The sequence below is a fragment of the Trachinotus anak genome, unplaced genomic scaffold (genome assembly GCF_046630095.1).
Source record: "Trachinotus anak isolate AG129_WGS33_773 ecotype Australia unplaced genomic scaffold, CSIRO_AGI_Tana_v1 ptg000024l, whole genome shotgun sequence".
NCBI classification, from domain to species: domain Eukaryota; kingdom Metazoa; phylum Chordata; class Actinopteri; order Carangiformes; family Carangidae; genus Trachinotus; species Trachinotus anak.
This window is the reverse complement of record NW_027273875.1, coordinates 9,597,699-9,616,371: the sequence shown is the minus strand read 5'-3', so window position 1 is coordinate 9,616,371 and position 18,673 is coordinate 9,597,699. Positions and strand designations below refer to the sequence as shown.

At 41.6% G+C, this 18,673-nt stretch overlaps 1 protein-coding gene across 3 annotated transcripts; it reads left to right on the top strand.

Annotated features, from left to right (window-relative positions):
* The first annotated feature begins 9,785 nt into the window (after positions 1-9,785).
* Positions 9,786-18,222, top strand: LOC139607780 (protein phosphatase 1D-like). 3 transcript variants are annotated; one of them, XR_011684888.1, is made up of 7 exons: positions 9,786-10,472; positions 12,543-12,771; positions 13,412-13,536; positions 13,663-13,844; positions 14,116-14,343; positions 14,601-14,787; positions 15,913-18,222. XR_011684888.1 is itself a non-coding variant. In XM_071460980.1 (7 exons), exons 1-6 carry the CDS (start codon positions 9,956-9,958, stop codon positions 14,781-14,783), a joined length of 1,365 nt encoding a protein of 454 aa, XP_071317081.1. In that variant the 5' UTR covers positions 9,786-9,955; the 3' UTR covers positions 14,784-14,787; positions 15,913-18,222. The 3 variants fall into 3 exon arrangements, 2 of the variants coding, with proteins under 2 accessions (XP_071317081.1, XP_071317080.1); XM_071460980.1 differs by having other exon boundaries at positions 14,700-14,787; XM_071460979.1 differs by lacking the exon at positions 14,601-14,787.
* Positions 18,223-18,673: the final 451 nt, after the last annotated feature.

Sequence of the window (18,673 nt, the reverse complement as noted above, 5' to 3'; positions counted from 1 at the left end):
GTCCTTTCTTTGTCACTGGGGACCTCATTGCCTATAGGTTGGAGATTATTCTAAATGCCTTCATTAATTGCACTGCTAAATCAGTGTTTACTGTATAGCATTGATCAACATTGCATTGCATAGCTTGACAAAAAATATATACATATATATTTTATATTAAGTGTATTTTGATGGTTTTCCAAATGAAGCATCACAGATCAACAACCTGCAACACAGTGCGTTGTTGCAATATGGGGAAACATCCCTGTGTTGTGGTTCACAATCAGCAGAAAGGTATCCCACAGGGTCTACATTTACCTGCAGCAAAACCAGCCTGCCTCTCTCTCTTTCACTGAGCGAAACTGAAATGGCTTTGCCCATTTATTCTTGCCTCCTGCTTATTCCTATTCAGGTACATACAGCGGAGGTGCAAGAAAACACCCAATTCATCATAGAGATATCAAAGACAGACACATTTACACCAGTAGGAATGTTAGAGTTTCCAGTCCTCCTGATTTGCATGTCAGTGGGACTGTGTCTGTTTCTACTGTCTCCCACTATCCACTTCTCTGTGAAATATTCATGACTATTTCACCTCTGCTCACATAGAGTGAACAGTTTTTTTATGTTTGCAATAATGTATTTTTAATTGAAAACAACATCCACAATGACTGATGAATGCATCTTCTTCTGTGTAATGATGTGTGTAACAAAAGGAGAATTGATCCGCAACATTGCTCAGCAGCTATTTATTCAATTCAATCTACCATATACAGCAGTGAGAGGGGCTCAGACGATTACACAAATCAGGCAAGTACGCAAGTGCTTTGTCTATGTATCATTCGTGTAACAACAGCACAGGTTTAGTTTCATTATTTCTATAAAAGAGTACAAGAAGTTGTCTAATTCATGTTATATTTAGCTTGTGGAAAAATTCATTTATGTTCAGGCTTGAAATCATATCCAGATTCATACATTTGTTCTGAAGTGACAATAATACATGTAAACCTCTATGTAAGACATGTGCAATACACTGTAGACCAAGACACACATCAGAAAGGTTAACAGCATGTATAAACTGAACACTTTTTTAGGTATTATTACCTATAATTCTTCTGTAAAAAAAAAAGATGGGTAAATGTATAGAGTCTGTTGCTGCAAAGGAGGGGCATCAGGGCATGTGACCCAAAACAATTTTCTTTTCAACTGCAGCCTTATCAGCAGGGCTCTTATCGAGATCCTTCATCTAACTCAGGAGCAGGGTTTTGAATTAACCTCAAGTCAATATCGTGGTCATCTATCATGCTGACGGGAGCAGACTTGTGACTGTGACATTGGACAGATAATCATCTGGAGAGGAAGCGTGGCCTACTCTGGCAAGAATGTTGCTTAACTGGTCAGAATGACCAAGTCACTTGTGGTCTGAATGTCAGGTGAGACACACAAAGACAAATAGCATGCAACTGCCAATCATAAAAAAAAATATTATTAATGTTAATGTTTAATGTTAATATTTCTTTATGTTTTGTTGTGAAGCAAATGAAAATTACCCTGCCTTTCTATGAACTTCCATTAGACTGATAAAGTCATTTAGCAGCAATATATTTAATTTCATTAAATGTGTTTCTGGATGAGCATAAATATTGTGCTACAAATGGTACTCAGTAACCTTATTGTGTTTGCAGAATTAAATATACTTATTATTAAATGAAGAATACAGATACAAATCAATTCTTAATCATGTGTCCTCTATCACCCATGACTTTCTTAGAACATAAATATCATAATTTATATAAGGTGAAAAAGCAGATATATGCAGCTGATTAACATGCAAATACGCCATAATTTAGTATATAAGCTGTCACACTGTACTAACCACTGAGCTGTTGGCAAAGGGCATTTCCCTGATGCGCCTCCTCTCTGTTAGAAAGGGAAAAAAGAAAGAGGTTTGGGTTGAGGTCAACCTGTTGACCCATAGTCCTAGCTTCTCTTTTCCATGTTCCATTGCTCTTAATATTTGTTTCTTTATTTGTATGGTGAATCTGTCACATAGACTAATGGCCAGCCCTGAGGTGTACTTCCAAATATAATCTATTTATTGTGGACGCATCATACCTTCACCAGTTTATCATTACACCTTAACTATAGACAGATGAGGAAACAAATTCCTCCAATAAGATTGCTCCATAATTTAATTGTGATTTTCACATATCAAAGAATGACCAGTGGTTATATTACCATACAAGTAGAGTGTAATATTTGAATCTCTTTTCCATTCCCCTCTTTGGTTAGGCTGACTGACACCTCAGCATCTACACAGTCTGGAAGCCAAACAAAGCTATTTTTATGGATGGACCATTATCCAAGAGCTGTATGGGGGATCTCTGAGAATGCAATCCAGGTGTCATTGCCCCTTGGTAATCTCTTTCGTCTTCAGGAATTCATTTTCTCAGCAGCTTCTCTCGAAAATGACATTCTGACACCATTTACATGGAAATCACTTTGCCTCTTCATCTGTAATGGTGGCCTGTGTGCAGACAGGACCTCTCTGAGGAGTGGGCTATTAAGGAAAGAAAGAAAGAAAGGATGAAAGAAAAAAGAGAAAAAAGAAAGAAAGAAAGAAAAAAAGAGAGAAAGAAAGAAAGAAAGAAAGAAAGAAAGAAGGGGGAGTGGAAACTAAAACATGGGTTTTTCAGAGTTATAGAGTTAAACTCAAGGTCAGAGCCTTGGGTATTAAGGGATGATGGGATGGAGACACCGAGGGAAAGCATAATGTAGGAAAATTCTATTTCTCCACTTAAACATGTAGATCCTCTCTCCCCCTTCCTTACTCACTCTCTAGCTCTTTCTCTCTCTCACACACACACAAGACAAAGAGATGTAAAGATTTTCCCCGAGAGAAGAGAAATCCTAAACGGAGAAACCAGAAAGGCTGAGTAGGTGCTGAGAGGAATCCATACAAATCCTTCGGCAAAACCAAAGGTGGAGGAATCTGCTTTTATGCAAACAGTGGCTGGTGCAAAGACGTGACAGTGATCCTGCAGCACTGTTCTCCTGACCTGGAGACTTTCATCATAAACTGCAGGCCCTTCTACTCCCCCCGTGAGTTCACCTCAATCATCCTGGTCGGTGTTTACATCCCACCACAGGCCAACGTGCAGGAGGCACAGCGGGCGCTCGCCGACCAGATACTGTGTGTGGAGCAGACCAACCCGGACTCCGTAGTTATTGTCCTTGGTGACTTTAACAAAGGGAACCTCAGTCATGAACTGCCCAAATACAGACAGTTTGTTAACTGCCCGACCAGAGAGGGGAACACTCTGGACCACTGTTACACCACAATCAGTGGTGCTTATCACGCCGTCCCCCGGGCTGCACTGGGCCACTCTGACCATGTCATGGTCCACCTGATTCCCACATACAGGCAGAAACTAAAACTGTGTAAACCTGTTGCGAGGACATCAAAGCAGTGGTGCAGTGAAGCCATAGAGGATCTGCGGGCATGTTTGGACTGCACTGACTGGGAGGTGTTCAGGACTGCTTCCAACAGTCTGGATGAGTTCACAGAGGCTGTGACGTCATACATCAGCTTCTGTGAGGACTGCTGTATCCCATCACGCACCAGGGTGAGTTATAACAATGACAAACCCTGGTTCACAGCTAAGCTCAGTCAGCTCAGGAGGCAAAAGGAGGAAGCTTTCAGGAGTGGGGACAGGGACAAGTTTAAAGAGTCCAAGTACAGGACTCCCCCCCACTCCATTAACGACTTCCGTCTGGCCAACGATCTGAATGAGTTCTACTGCCGCTTTGAAAGACAGTGGGACAAGCCTGACACTAACCTCCACATCAGAGCCACATCAGAACCCTCCTCCTCCCCTACCAAAGGAACGTCTCTCTCTATCCTGGAGAGAGATGTCAACAGGCTTTTTAAGAAGCAGAACCCCCGCAAAGCAGCTGGTCCTGACTCTGTCTCTCCATCATCCCTGAAGCACTGTGCTGATCAGCTGTCTCCAGTGTTCACAGACATCTTCAACACCTCACTGGAGACCTGCCACGTGCCAGCCTGCTTCAAATCCTCCACCATCATCCCTGTCCCCAAAAAACCAAGGCCCACAGGACTAAATGACTATAGACCCATTGCCCTGACCTCTGTGGTCATGAAATCATTTGAGCGTCTTGTCCTGTCCCACCTCAAATCCATCACTGACCCACTCCTGGACCCCCTGCAGTTCGCCTACAGAGCCAACAGGTCCGTAGACGACGCCGTCAACATGGCTCTCCACTTCATCCTCCAGCACCTGGACTCCTCAGGGACCTATGCCAGGATCCTGTTTGTGGACTTCAGCTCTGCCTTCAACACCATCATCCCGGCTCTGCTGCAGGACAAGCTCTCCCAGCTGAGCGTGCCTGACTCCACCTGCAGGTGGATCACCGACTTCCTGTCTGACAGGAGGCAGCACGTGAAGCTAGGAAAGCACGTGTCTGACTCCCAGACCATCAGCACTGGATCCCCGCAAGGCTGCGTTCTTTCTCCTCTGCTCTTCTCCCTGTACACCAACACCTGCACCTCCAGCCATCAGTCTGTCAAGCTCCTGAAGTTTGCAGACGACACCACTCTCATTGGACTCATCTCTGATGGCGATGAGTCTGCCTACAGGTGGGAGACTGAGCGTCTGGTGACCTGGTGCAGGCAGAACAACCTAGAGCTAAACGCTCTGAAGACAGTGGAAATGATAGTGGACTTCAGGAAGAGCCCAGCCCCACCCACCCCCATCACCCTGTGTGACTCCCCCGTGGCTACCGTGGAGCATTTTCGCTTCTTGGGAACCACCATCACACAGGATCTCAAATGGGAGCTAAACATCAGCTCCCTCATCAAAAAAGCTCAGCAGAGGATGTATTTCCTGAGGCAATTGAAGAAGTTCAACCTGCCAAGGACTATGATGGTGAACTTCTACACCTCCATCATTGAGTCCATCCTCACCTCCTCCATCACCATCTGGTACGCTGCTGCCACGGAGAGGGACAATAACAGACTGCAGCGTATCATCCACTCTGCTGAGAAGGTGATTGGCTGCAATCTTCCGTCCCTCCAGGACCTGTACGCCTCAAGGACTCTGAGGCGTGCAGGGAAGATTGTAGCTGACTCCTCCCACCCTGGACACAAACTCTTTGAGACACTCCCCTCTGGCAGGAGGCTGCGGTCCTTCAGGACCAAAACCTCTCGCCACAAAAATAGCTTCTTCCCATCTGCTATTAGCCTCATCAACAAGGCTAGAGAGCCCCACTGTTGCTGATCAATTGCACCAATCACCAGAAAAAATTCCTTGTATGTGAAAACATACTTGGCAATAAAACTGATTCTGATTCTGATTCTGATTCTGATACAAGTTTCAGGACTTTGTTAGGTTGCAGTGGGAATGATTTGAATACAAGAATGTTTTTTTCTTTTGGAAAACCTCGCATGCATTTTATTTTGTAGAACAGTTAACATCAATTAATTCTCTGTAGTGCTCAATACAAAGGAATAAAAACTGCATTATTTTAGTGTGGTCACAACAACCACATTTCTGAAAAAAAAAAAGGCACACAGGCATTATATTTACATAAACAGTGCACAAAGTTGCACTACTTTCATACTGTCACTTGTGACCTCGGACATTATGCATGCTTATACACACATTAAAAGTATATACATAAACATATGCAACAATCTGTACCGCAGGTGGGATTATCCTGTCAAGTCATGAATCAATTTGTGTAGAATGATCGTGAGTGTGAACGTGGTTTCCATATGAAACCCATACATCACAATGATAAAATTCTAACCACATATGAGATCCCCACTAGATGTTTTTTCATGATAAAACAGATGTATGTGTGCTGCCATCTTGTAATTTATGAAAAGTTTAATATACAGTATAGATCTGCAGTATACAGTAGAAAATACAATATGTTAAAGTTTTGTGAAAACTGGGGGGGTGGGGTGGGGGGGTTAACTATGAGGTTATTTGACTGGATGAACACTGCCACCACCTGGCATTACTGTAGCACTACTTGATAATGAGCTCATGCAAACACATCAAAATTTCCAACATTAACTCCCAAACTATTTCTTGTTTTGTTTGTCACATGATCTATCTCTTTTCTATTAAAAAATGAAATTCTATGCTTGGTATACATTCATCCTGTCTGCAAATTCACAGTAAATGCCACTTAATGGCAAAGAACAAACAGTTTTTAACATTGTGAACGATGGCTTAACACTATTCAAGTTCCCAGTAGCTAAGCCATGGCAGGGACAGTAAGCCAGTGCACACAGTATTAAGGCCCTGAAATCAAAGCATTTAAAGGCATCACCTTTTCCTGCTGTGAAGACATGTCAAAATGTCCTCAGCGAAAAAGGTCTGTCGCCTCACCTTTACCTTCACTTAGCAATAGGAGTGCAAGTTCAAATCTGAGCTTATTCAATACAATTCAGCAGGTCTGAGATAAAGCATGAAGTCCTTTGGGGTGAGTCCATTACGGTAAGCAAACTGCTAATCAAGATGCAAGTCTTTCAGGTGCGTTTAAATGTTGACCACTGAAGTGACGACACTTTTGAACATTTACATTTAAAACCCGTTTTTACATATTAGGACCTTACAATAAACTTCAAATAAATAATAAATCATATTGCCTTGCTATAAAAAAACAAAACAAAACTAGAAATGCATGCAGTTATGAATGGGGTCCAAGCCCCCCACGCAGGTCGACAAAGTTGGCCCCACAGCACGATGCGCATGAGGCAAGCGTCAGGAGCCACACCAGCATCAGAGCTGCACTTGTCACTGTAATGGGAAGTATATTGTAACTGGTAAAGGCCAATTGTGGTATGAATTGGATTTTGTTGGAATAAGTTCCGTCCACTTTAAATAATCATCACCAAACTTTAATGTTTGTGAATTTTGGCGCCCTCTGCCCCCCCTGTCTGATTTGTGCCAAATTTGGAAGAGAGACTGTGAATGGAGTATGTAAAGTAACATTTTCTTTGACATAAATTTGCAATAATGTGTGTTTTTTAGGTTGTTAAAAATATTTTTTTGCTCATAACTTGGGAACTTTTTATAGTGCAAAAATGATTTTTGATAACTTGTAATCAGGCACGTGTGGAGATGTTATGTGCAAATTTTCAGGCAGGTTAGGCTTAAACTGTAGGAGGGGTTTTTTAAAAGTAACTTTTGCAATGGCAGCAACTTGTCAAAAAAATAAATAGAGGAAGTGGGCGTGGCCTATGTCATACGATTAAGCCCCATTCAGGGAATGCAATGATATAAGTTTTTTGAATGTGCCACCAGAAATGTGGGAGATATAAGGCAAAATGTGTTTACCTTGATTATGGCGCCCCTGGTGGCACACAGATGTAATTTCTGTTATGAAAGGTCTCTGTACCAGTCTACAAGTACACTATGAATTTCATGGCCATCAGATTAATATTTCAGGTGAATTAAATAGTTTGTATTTTGTCCTGTAATAAGCCCCGCCCAGTTTGATCAATCATAACCCCCTTTGGTGCATGGCCTCAGGAATGGTCTTAGAACCGACCCACCAAATTTCGTAGAAATCAGTGCAGCCATTTATGAGATATAAACTTTCCACATTTGTAGCGCCCCTTAGTGGCCAAGGTTCGCCAAATTAGGTCCATATCCTCACAGTCCCATGCCAATCATATATCTAAAATTTAGTGCTAATAGGACTTTGTTTGGGGACAGTATGTAACAATATGTATTTTGATAACTAGCAATAAAATTTTGTTTGTAAATAACGTAAGGAATCGTTGAAATAACATAATTGTTTTGATAACTTTATTTAGAATGAAATAGTTTGTATTTTGTCCCGTAATAAGCCCCGCCCAGTTTGACCAATCATAACCCCCTGTGGTGCATGGCCTCAGGAATGGTCTTAGAACCTACCCACCAAATTTCGTAGAAATCGTGTGGCCTAGCTCATGGCATTCAGCTCAATTCAGGGAACATTTGACTGTGTGACATTTGGGAGTTACGGGCGTTTTACCTTGATTATAGTGCTCCCCTACTGGTAGGCTTGTGTCAGTTTTTGCGTCTGGGTTACATGCCAGCCCCTGGTCCCTGGTCCGTCCTACAGTTCCAGGAACGTTAAGAAAACTTTTCAGGGTTCAGGATAGTATATGGTGTCTGTTCTGGTGTCTGTGGTTGCAGCTGTAGTTTCAGAGTATCCCAACAAGTATAATCAGATGAAATTTGTGTATTTAAATGAATGCTCTCCATCAATTTATGTTCACTTCTCCTGTCAGTTTCAACCAGCAGTTTAAACTATTTAGATGCCACAGAAAATTGTGAACCATTCTGATTTATCTCAGGCATAGTCACAAATTTGGTCATACTTGACTTTGCAATGTTTTTCTTCTGAAAATAAATGTAAAAGTCTATTGTTGGGCTTCTCCAACAGGGGATAAAAATTGCAATATGACCAAATCAACATAGATAATTTTAAAACATGCGTTGTCAGCTGAGGCCTCACTCTATTTACTCACTACAGTAATCCCAGTGGAGATGTGCACTGTCACCCTGAATCTTTGTACTTTTCTGGGTGAACACGAATTAAATATATTTATTACTAGTCCAAAATGCAATGTTCCATCCATAGCTTGATGCAAACTTAAATTAATGTTTTACAGTCTGTCATGACACCAAAATTGTAAAAAAAAAAAAAAAAAAAAAGTAAGACAGCAAGACAAATACAAATTCTTTATTCAAAACATGCCTTTTATTTATCTATTTATTTTTTTGTAAAAAAAAAAAATTTACAAATTGAAACTTTTTAAAAAACACTGTTTTACATCATATCCCCATAGTCCCATGCCAATCACATATCTAAAATTTGGTGCTAATAGAACTTTGTTTGGGTAAGATATGTAACGTAGCTAGTGATAAAATAACATAACAGTTTGTCAATAACATGCGGAATTCTTGAAATAACAAAAATGTTTTGATAACTTTAGATCAGCCAGTCCCTGTGCTTACCATGCGAAAAGCACTGACCTGCCCTGAACTGTTTTGGCTGTGCAGCCACTTTTAGTGGCAGAAAAATAAGATAAAGTAATAATAGAGAAGAAAGAGAATGAAATTATGAACAATTATAATAGGGTTCCCAGCACCGCGGGCCTGGGAGTAGGTAAATTGATGCTAAGGAAAGAAATTTGTGTTTACACCAATACTCAGTCCAGCATTAGTTTACCATTACGGTGGGCCTGGGTAGGGAGGTTCTGCTTAGTTTTGAGTTAGCTTAATTTACTGTTATGTATATTTATATATATTATAATATATCTATAGTAAATAGCATTTTTTCCAATATTTAAAAACTCTATGCAAGCTGTAATACTGCTTCTGAAAGTATGGATACATTTGTGAATTATAGATTCATAGCTGTCACATCCATACGTTCTATGGTAACAACAAAAAAACTTACTTACTTTCGCTGTTCTTCTGCAATACTGGACTGAATCCTGTGCTAAACTTCCTACGTGAACGTCCCCTTGTCGATGTAAACAAGTTCTCTTGAGTTATCATAATAACGTGAAACTGGGATTCATCTATGATAAACTGGGCATGGTAACATCACATGAGTCATTGAAGGGGCCACATTGCAGCACTTTGTGGTCCGTAATGAGATCGTTTTACGTAATCCCAATATCTCCGAGCGTCAGTAAAGGCAGCACAGGAGTCAGGCGTGCCACCATGGATGTGTGCGTGCCATGCGTGGTTGCAACGTTGATAGGTGGAAAATCATGACGTCATCACGTACAGCGGGACGTCTCGGAGAAGATAAACAAAAAGGAAGGAAGCCTTCGGCCACACAATCGCGGCAAAATCGGTTCAAAATTTGGGCTGCAAGCTACAGTTCTCGACTACATGTGCCCTTTAATTGCTTAGATAACGACCACTGGGCGTTCACAATCATGGACGAGGCAATAATATTTCGTATGAGTGCGTTTTCTGAGCAAGGAGGGAGGAAATACATGGAGGATGTTGTCGAGATAAGAATCGAGTACGAGCCGACGGCGTCGGCAGTCGAAGATGATCCAAAGTCGCAGAGACATGGAGGACAGGGGAAAGCGGAGGGCGAACCCACCAAACAGACTGAAGACGAGACTCATGAGCAGGACGTCGCTGCCGAGTCTGGCCCGGCTTCTGCAGTGTGGGTGGAGAGTCTGTCAAACGAAGACAGCGGCAAACACAGCGCACCGGCATCAGGCGACACCGCCGCAGAGCATGTAGTCGACACTCGCAAGTCGGTGGCGTTTTTCGCTGTTTTTGACGGTCACGGGGGTCGGGAAGCTGCGCATTTCGCACAGGAGCATCTGTGGGATTTGCTGAAGAGGCAGCGGGGGTTTTGGTCGAAGGATCACAGTGAAGTGTGTGCTGCTCTTCGAAAAGGGTTCATCGCCTGTCATCATGCGATGTGGAAAGAGCTACGTAAGTCACCAAAGTTACGATCGCTTGTATTTACCTCCACGTCCGTCGCTGTCTATATTTATTGCTCATGATTGACGCTGGGACCGCTGAATAGCAGACTGTCACATGAGGCAGTGTCCCACTCAGCTGGTCTGACGGTGCCCGCTCCTCTCCCCGGTCCCGTTACAAATGAACCCAGTGCGCCTTCATGTGACCACGACTGAGCGATCGGAGTTGACATTAGCCCTGCAGTATAAGTGCTGACTGTCTTCATCATAGCAATAGATATGTGTGGCTCCAAGGATAAACACTTCATGAACCCAGACCCTGTAAATTGAGGGTTTAACAGAAGCCAGGCTGTTTTATATTTTGGTGCTGAGTTCATCCCCTGCATCACAGGTTATGCCCTGGACTGCAGTAGTATGCCGGTGGCCACTTTTAACACTGCTATTTCTGAAATGATGTGTGTTTAATTCGCTGTTAATTTAACAGAAACATTATGCATTGTCCCTTAATATGAAATGATAAGCAATGCATCCATATAAAAGTTTCAGCCAGTAAAAGTACAGTCAGAATGTTAAAAAAAAAAAAAAAAACAATCCCACAAACGTCTTCAGCAGTAAACATAAACAACTAAATCAAATCAGTATTTGGTGTGACTTGTCCTTTGCCTTTAAAAGAGCACCAGTTCTCCTTGGCATTTTTTTCAGGGTACCGGGCAGGTAGGTGGTTTGAAGCATCTTGGAGGACTTGTCGCAGTTGTGGATCCAGGCTGTCTCGCTTGTGTAATGTAAATAATCATTAGTTGCAGCTCTGACTCCTTCAGTCTCCTCATGTAACCCCAGACTGGCTCCATGATACTGAGACCAGGGCTCTGTGGGTGCCACACTATCTGTTGCAGGACTCCTGGTTCTTTTTGTAACTGAGAGTAATTTGTTATGACTCTGCCTGTGTGTTTGGGCTCACTGTCGCGCTGTTGAATGAATGTGGGAGCGATCAGACGCCTCCCTGATGGTGCTGCATGATGGATAAGAATCTAAATATCTAAAGTGTTGAAACGTTTGCACAGCACTGTACATAGTCAACTTGGTGCTACTGTGAATCGGTGTAACTCAAGCTGGCGCCAACAATTCCTCATTCATCGCTTTAAAACCCCCGACTGGAGACATGGACAAAACCGCAACGCCAATGAGAACCTTTGACAGCATGCTGTACATCACCAGTGATAAAATAACTGTCTGCAGCATTGTGGTGCTGTTGTGGTTCAGTTGTGTGTTTGGTAGAGTGCAATACTTATTAAGCACGAGGTAAGTCTAAAAACTAGACTGAGTATCATGAGGCAACTCTGCGGGGAACCATTTTTATGTGGGTCAAATCTGTTCAAGCCTGCTTTATAAAACAATCTCTCAAAAATAAGCCTAATTCACTCAAGTGAGAGGACCATGAATATAAGAATAAGATCACTAGAAGCCTTTCCATCTGTCGTCTGTTGAGTGACCATCAGGCTTTATGAAACAGCACTCTGATCCATGACTAGCAGCATTTACCTTCATGTAGTGCTGTGTGGTAGTGCATCAAGTGTAGAGTACAGTTATAGAGGGAACAGAAAAACAATTTCCTATGGTTCCCTTTGAGGCAACAGGCTGTGTAGCTGCTGCAAATATGTTGTTAAGCAGGTTCAAAAGTGCACATTTGCCTCTGATTCACTTTCAGGTGGAACTTCAGTCATGTTTGTTTGTGCATGTTTGCTAACACGCACAAACAAGCGGAAAGTCGTCCTGAGCTGGGTAGACAACATTAAAACCCTTATGACAGAGGGAAAGGCTTCTAATGATCTTATTCCTTATATTCATGATCCTCTCATGCCTTGGTGTAAGTCAGACATCCTGTACATTCAGAGAGGTTTTTTATGGCCCTTAAATCTACCCTCTACTTACCCTTAATGGACCCTCTTCATCAGTGATGCTTCATTACTTATTACACTACCAGCTGTGCAGCCCCATCCCCCCCCCCCCCCCCCCCCCCCAAACTGCGACCATATTTGATCTATTCATTTTAAATCCTTTTTATTGATCTTTTTCCTCCTCGCAGCGGAGTGGCCAAAGACTATTACTGGCCTGCCCAGTACATCAGGCACCACAGCCAGCGTGATTGTCATCCGTGGAGTTCACATGTATGTTGCCCATGTAGGGGACTCGGCAGTAGTGGTTGGAGTGAAAGAAAATGACTCTGATATCACACTCCAGGCACTTGAAGTAACACAAGACCATAAACCTGAACTTCCTAAAGAGAAAGAAAGGATTGAACGACTGGGTGGCAGGTGAGTTGGAAAGGACTTCATAGCAGACTTTTCATTTTTCAAATTTGAATTTTATATTATATTATAAGGTCATGGGTTGGGCTGGGCGACATATTTTCCAACCAGCCACTGTCAGTCCAACAACCTGTAATTACCGATATATTCACTCAGGTGTGTGCGTTGGAGCGAGAGAGTCCCCACTCCCCCACGCACCATTTTCAGCAAATGTAATCATTACGACAAAGAATACAAAATCACCTATTTGTGGTTATTTTGGTTTTAAATTGAAAGCATCTGGCAAGCAGAGCGACCTGAACTAAACAATTTGCCGGCTTTGCAAACGCATAATGTCTGCAAAAAATTCAAACATTACTGATTTGCACGAGCATTTGCAAATACACACCATCACCAGGAGCAGCAGTTCCTCAACTACCACTGGACAAGCCTCTCTTCATCAACCCAAAATCACCCTGCAACAACCAGCAGCACACTCGTCAAACCCAAATAGACGATATGTTTTTCAAATCCTTAATCCTCATCAGACGGTATGTCAGATAGCTGAATAACATCACATGGAAGGGGGATATTGTTCTTTTAACACTGCTGTGTTTTCTGCTTCGGATTATAAGTTGTGTTGTTGTTTTGTTCTTGTAAACTGTAGTGTAATGAAGAAATCTGGGGTGAACCGTGTTGTGTGGAAGAGGCCCAGACTGACCCATAACGGCCCAGTGAGGAGGAGCACGGTCATTGACCAGATCCCCTTCCTGGCCGTGGCCCGATCCCTCGGTAAAAATTCCTTTTTTTTTTTTTTTTTAGGGATCAGTGTTCAAAAACTTACACAGTATACTGAAAATGAATGTCTTTTGTATAATTATTCCTCCAAAAGTGATATGCTTTCTTATTTCCTGACAGGTGATCTGTGGAGCTATGATTTCTACAGCGGGGAGTTTGTGGTTTCTCCAGAGCCTGATACCACTGTGATGACCCTTGACCCCAAACGGCATCGCTACATCATCCTCGGCAGTGATGGACTATGGAATATGATGCCACCCAAGAATGCTGTTAATATGTGTTATAGCCATGACAAAATGGTGGTACGTAATGGCTAATGCTAACTCACTAATACACAGTATCTTTTTTTTTTTTTTTCTTGCACATTTATCGAATGTCAAATGTGGTTTTATATTTTAAATTGCTACAATTTTGAGAGGATAAATGTACCAGGTGTTTATCAGAATTTGATTATTTTTCCTTTATTTTTCATATTTACTGGAGCCTTGAAGCAATTGGTTTTAGATCATTGTGATATCAATAAGATTTTATGAAAGCATGACTTTTTTTTTCTCCTTCTGTCGATTTCTTAAGGGGCCTAAAGGAATGTCTTGCGCCCGCCGGCTGGGATGCACAGCGCTCCTGTTTTGGAAAGAACGCATGCTCCGTGCAGACAACACGACAGTTATCGTCTTGGCCCTGCAGGAGCGCGGAGGACCACCTATCCCTATGCATCGAGATGAGATTGTTGTTGACATGGCTACTGGAATTGACCATGTTCCATATCCGGGAACTCCTTATAACACATGTGAGGTCCCAAAGGTCAGTACTATAGCTTTGTTGCATCCTCCTTTTGTAATGTTTCACTAGGATGAACCATATAAATCATACAGCAAAATGACAGATATTTTCCAAACGCAGAGGCGGTCACTGATGGGGGGGGGGAGTACCTCAGGGCCGCTCTGACAGTGGAAAAATATACTGAATATTTTTGTGTGTTTGTTTGTTGTTTGCTATTCACTGTATTGTCTTTTATAAACCCCAGTCCATTTTTTATTGTCATTTTAATACTTTCACAGTTAAAATATGACGGTTCATAGACACCAACGGTCACACCAACAGTTTCCATCAGTGGACCACAGGTTCACCAAATCACTCTTTGTTTTCGGGGCCAACAGGCGGAGCATGAGGATGGCATGTTTTATGAAGAAGATGAGATATATGGAGAAGAACATGAGGGATGGACATGCCTGGAGTGGTAGTGAGGTGACTGCTCAGCAACAAAGAAGTATCAGAAGTGTCAGCAACACGACCAGCCAATGATTTAAATTACTTATTAGCTCAATAGCCGGGCTCAACTTGTTGAACCTGGTGGTAACAAATTAGTTTATTATGAAAATAACAAAATCTTCTTGCAGTTAGTTCGTCTGGTCTGCTTGGGAATGTTTTATTAGACTCAGTAGCAGTGGTGTTGTCGTCCCACAATTACATAATTTACTTCTTAAAATGTGTTGTCCACTATTCACCAAATTCATTCATGAAAGTGTGATAATCGATTCAGAAACACTGAATGCCTTTGTTAGTTACAGACTGTTATTGTCACGAGTGCCCTGAACTTTCCTCGCACTTTCTCATTTAAAGGCTAAAGGCAAGATAGTAACATGGGTGCCAGGAGACAGTGAAGAAGCCGCTTTGCTTTATTTATTTTAAATTGTCAGACCTATTCCCAGGTAGAGTAGCTAATACCTGACATCAGTCTAAGAAATCATGTTACAGGTTTCTACCAAACTTTGTGTCATTTTACTTCAGTCTCAAGTGCACAGTCAACATGTTGTAAGTCAGGCCTTTTATTATTGCCAAAAATGCCTGTGCTACAAATTTATTAAAATTGTGAAATTTTGCAAAACTAATTCATAGTGGCAATAAGAAAATGCTCACTAGTTACTATATTTTTTATAAATGTATCATTGAAGTGGAAAGAACTTCATGACTTTGCCTACATTCCCAATTACCCACCTGTAGCAATCTTCAACTGAAAGTCCTGTGTCTATATTTACATCCACATTATCACTTGTGCATGCAGCACACCTGAAACTCGAACTCAAATGTAGGATCATTCGAACATATCTTAATCCAATGTTGTTTTAAACTATTGTTTATTTCCATGATTTTAGTCCATGAGTCATTTGTAACAGCTTTCATCTGTGTGTCACATTTTTAATGTTATATTGCTGAATGGCAAGTTGTCTTTCAAAGTTTTTCTTTACTCTTGACAAGAAAAAAATACTGAATTTTAACATATTTTAATGGTAATCAAATGCAATGATTAGATTGGTGATATTGAACAATTATATTTGAATTAAAATGTAATTTTTATTTTCTTTATTTCAGCGGAGTGATGAAGCTCCCTCTCCATTCAGAGAAAGTTCCACAACTCTGGAGCAGACATTTGGGCTGTATGAAGCAGCTTTCTGTGCCACCGCCCAGCTCCTACCTGATGTCGACTCTGTGAGGGCCACACTACCCCCCTCGGATGGTTCAGAGAAAGTTTTTGAAAAGCAAGACTCAGCAGCCCAAATGGACTGTGGTACTTCTGCTCCTCCGTTAAAAAGGTCTCGCCGTTCTCTGCACACAAGCCCTGGACTTGAAGGTCCTCACCGTCGGCTCGGCCGGCCCCCCAAGAAAAGCTTGCCCCAGAAGACGCCTCATAGCAAAGTACCAAGTGAGCAACCCCATCAAACCCGTGCTCAGAAAAGAGAGAGGAGCTCCTCTGAGGAAGGCAGTATCCTGTCCCAGCATCGCAAGGCTGCCTTGTGCGTGTGCTGAATCTTGTCTTATCGAAAGTGTTCTTGCCCCGAGACCAGAGGAATAATCTGCATCATGTCAACTTTGCTCATGTACTAGGTGTGCCACAGGCCTATTCCTAGGTGTATACTTTTATACAAAGTCTTTGTTTTTGTAAATACGTGAGAAATTTGAGATTGTAAATGTGTCGATGTTTTAACCTTTTCCTCTTGCTCTTCTTCTTGCCCCCTCTTTAAATTTTACTGTTTGGATATTTGAAATTTAAATTTTAGATTTGTTCAAGCTACACAATCTATTTTCATACTTATAAGTATGTACAGTATATCCAAAATATGTATTTTAAAGAAGATGGATCACTACAATCTGACATAACATCAGTTCACTCGAATTGTGACGCACACGATCTTCCAGTCAAGATTTTTATGAAACTTACTATTTAAGGTTGTTCTGACCTGTTCGATGCTATAACATGTCGGTCTTTTCTTGATCGGGGTTAATACCTCAGACCAGTTGTTTGGGATCTTTCCTCTTAGATGAAATGTGCTACTATTGTTGATGGTTAGTTTTCATCTTATATTGTTCAGTTGCAATGGAGGCCCCTGGTAGAGGTGATAGTGTAGGGTGCAAAACTAATGGAAAGATATTGACAAGCAACAGTCTGAGGTAATAGTGCGGGTATTGATTTTGAAAGGTTGCTTTATTTGTTTTGTGGCTAATTATGTACTGTCATGATCACAATTGTTACTGAGCTAACTGGTGAATCTTATGCATAGCTTGTGAGAAGGTGTTGAAGGGCCAGTTCACACAAATCAGAGAAAAAAAAACTGTGCATTCTCTCAATTACCACAGTGGTATCTATCCATATGCATTAGATGTGTATGATTTGAGTGAACTGGCCCTTTAATGGTTCTTTCTTTTCATATTGTCCTACTCCAAACGCCTCCATTTATCATCTGAATCCTTGGGCCTTTCTAGGTGTACATTTGTTTAAGTAGTGGAGACAGAAATATAATTTGCTGGCTGTATTGGATGTCTAGTTATTGTAAAAGCCAGGATTAATACCTGTACCTCAGTGGCAGGAGGATTAGAGTCTGCGCTGCCCTTCATGGTATTTTTTTATAGCACCCAGTTCTTTTTAAATGCCCACAAGGCACTATCACAATTTGAACATGTCTTCCACTTTATCCTCATATGCTTTGCATCTGTAACTTGTTTAATCCTCACATAAAACACCTCATGGTATGTATATTGAAAACAGTAAGTGCCCGATTCTCTGTATATCGTAAAAATGATCAAATGATGATGATTAAAATGATAAGAGTTCTAACTTATGTTAACATGGCAGCTCACTTACTGTTCTTGATGATTTGTTTGCCTTATTTTTACATAAAAAGTGTCATGGTTGCCTTAGCACAAATGAGTAAGAGGTGCTTTTTACATGTATGGGACCCAGACAGGTGAGAATCTCCAGGACATGTAAACGTGGCCGTGGCCCAGCCTCAACCATTCATCATGCACCTTCAGTTCTACACCAGTCTCGTTTTACCATTCACACTGCAGTATACTAAGCCTGCTCCAAGTGGTTAAGGTTTTCCAAGAGCAGTTTGTTCGTTTTTGTACAGTACGTCAATATGCAATAGGGGTTTGTACAGTACATTATTATGCAAAGTAATTGTTTTTCAGGAGTCTGGCATGCTCAGATCTACTCTGTATGTTGTGAAGTGTCCAGAGGTAATGGATGTTAATGAGCATGTGGTGTGTTTTGACAATTACAATACTTGTGTCTGGCTTCATATCCACTGCAGCCAGTTTTCAGGTCTAACTATATACGTTACCTGCTTTGAAAGTGACTGGATATATAGTGTCTATGTGTTGTAATAAAGTTCCCATTTTCCAGTTGGGGCCGTCATGTCTTTTTTTCGTTTTGGTGTCCCTGTTCCATATCCAGAGTTTTAAACCGGTATCAAGACTCTGACTAATGACCTAAGCATGTATCTGTTTACTGAGGCAAGTTGCTGCCTGCTTCTGTTTCTGTTGCATAAAGTCTTTGTTGTCAGTAGAGCTGCAATGCAGTTTGAATGCAGAGGGAAATTCACAGTGTTGTTTAAGGTGCACTGGCAGTTACATAATGTTCCAGGAGATGGCAGTAGTGTGAAGGGATTGAACAGCTGCATCTCCATCATCCCATCTTCGGTCCTAGATAGCAGTTTACCTTGACATTGACTTACTAACAACTACTACTTGTTTGTTTGTTTTGCTTTTTGTTCAAGGGTGCAGTCCAGTAAATACACTTTTGCAACAAGCAAATACCCTATGTGGAACTGGAGTTGAGACTTTGGTCAAGAAT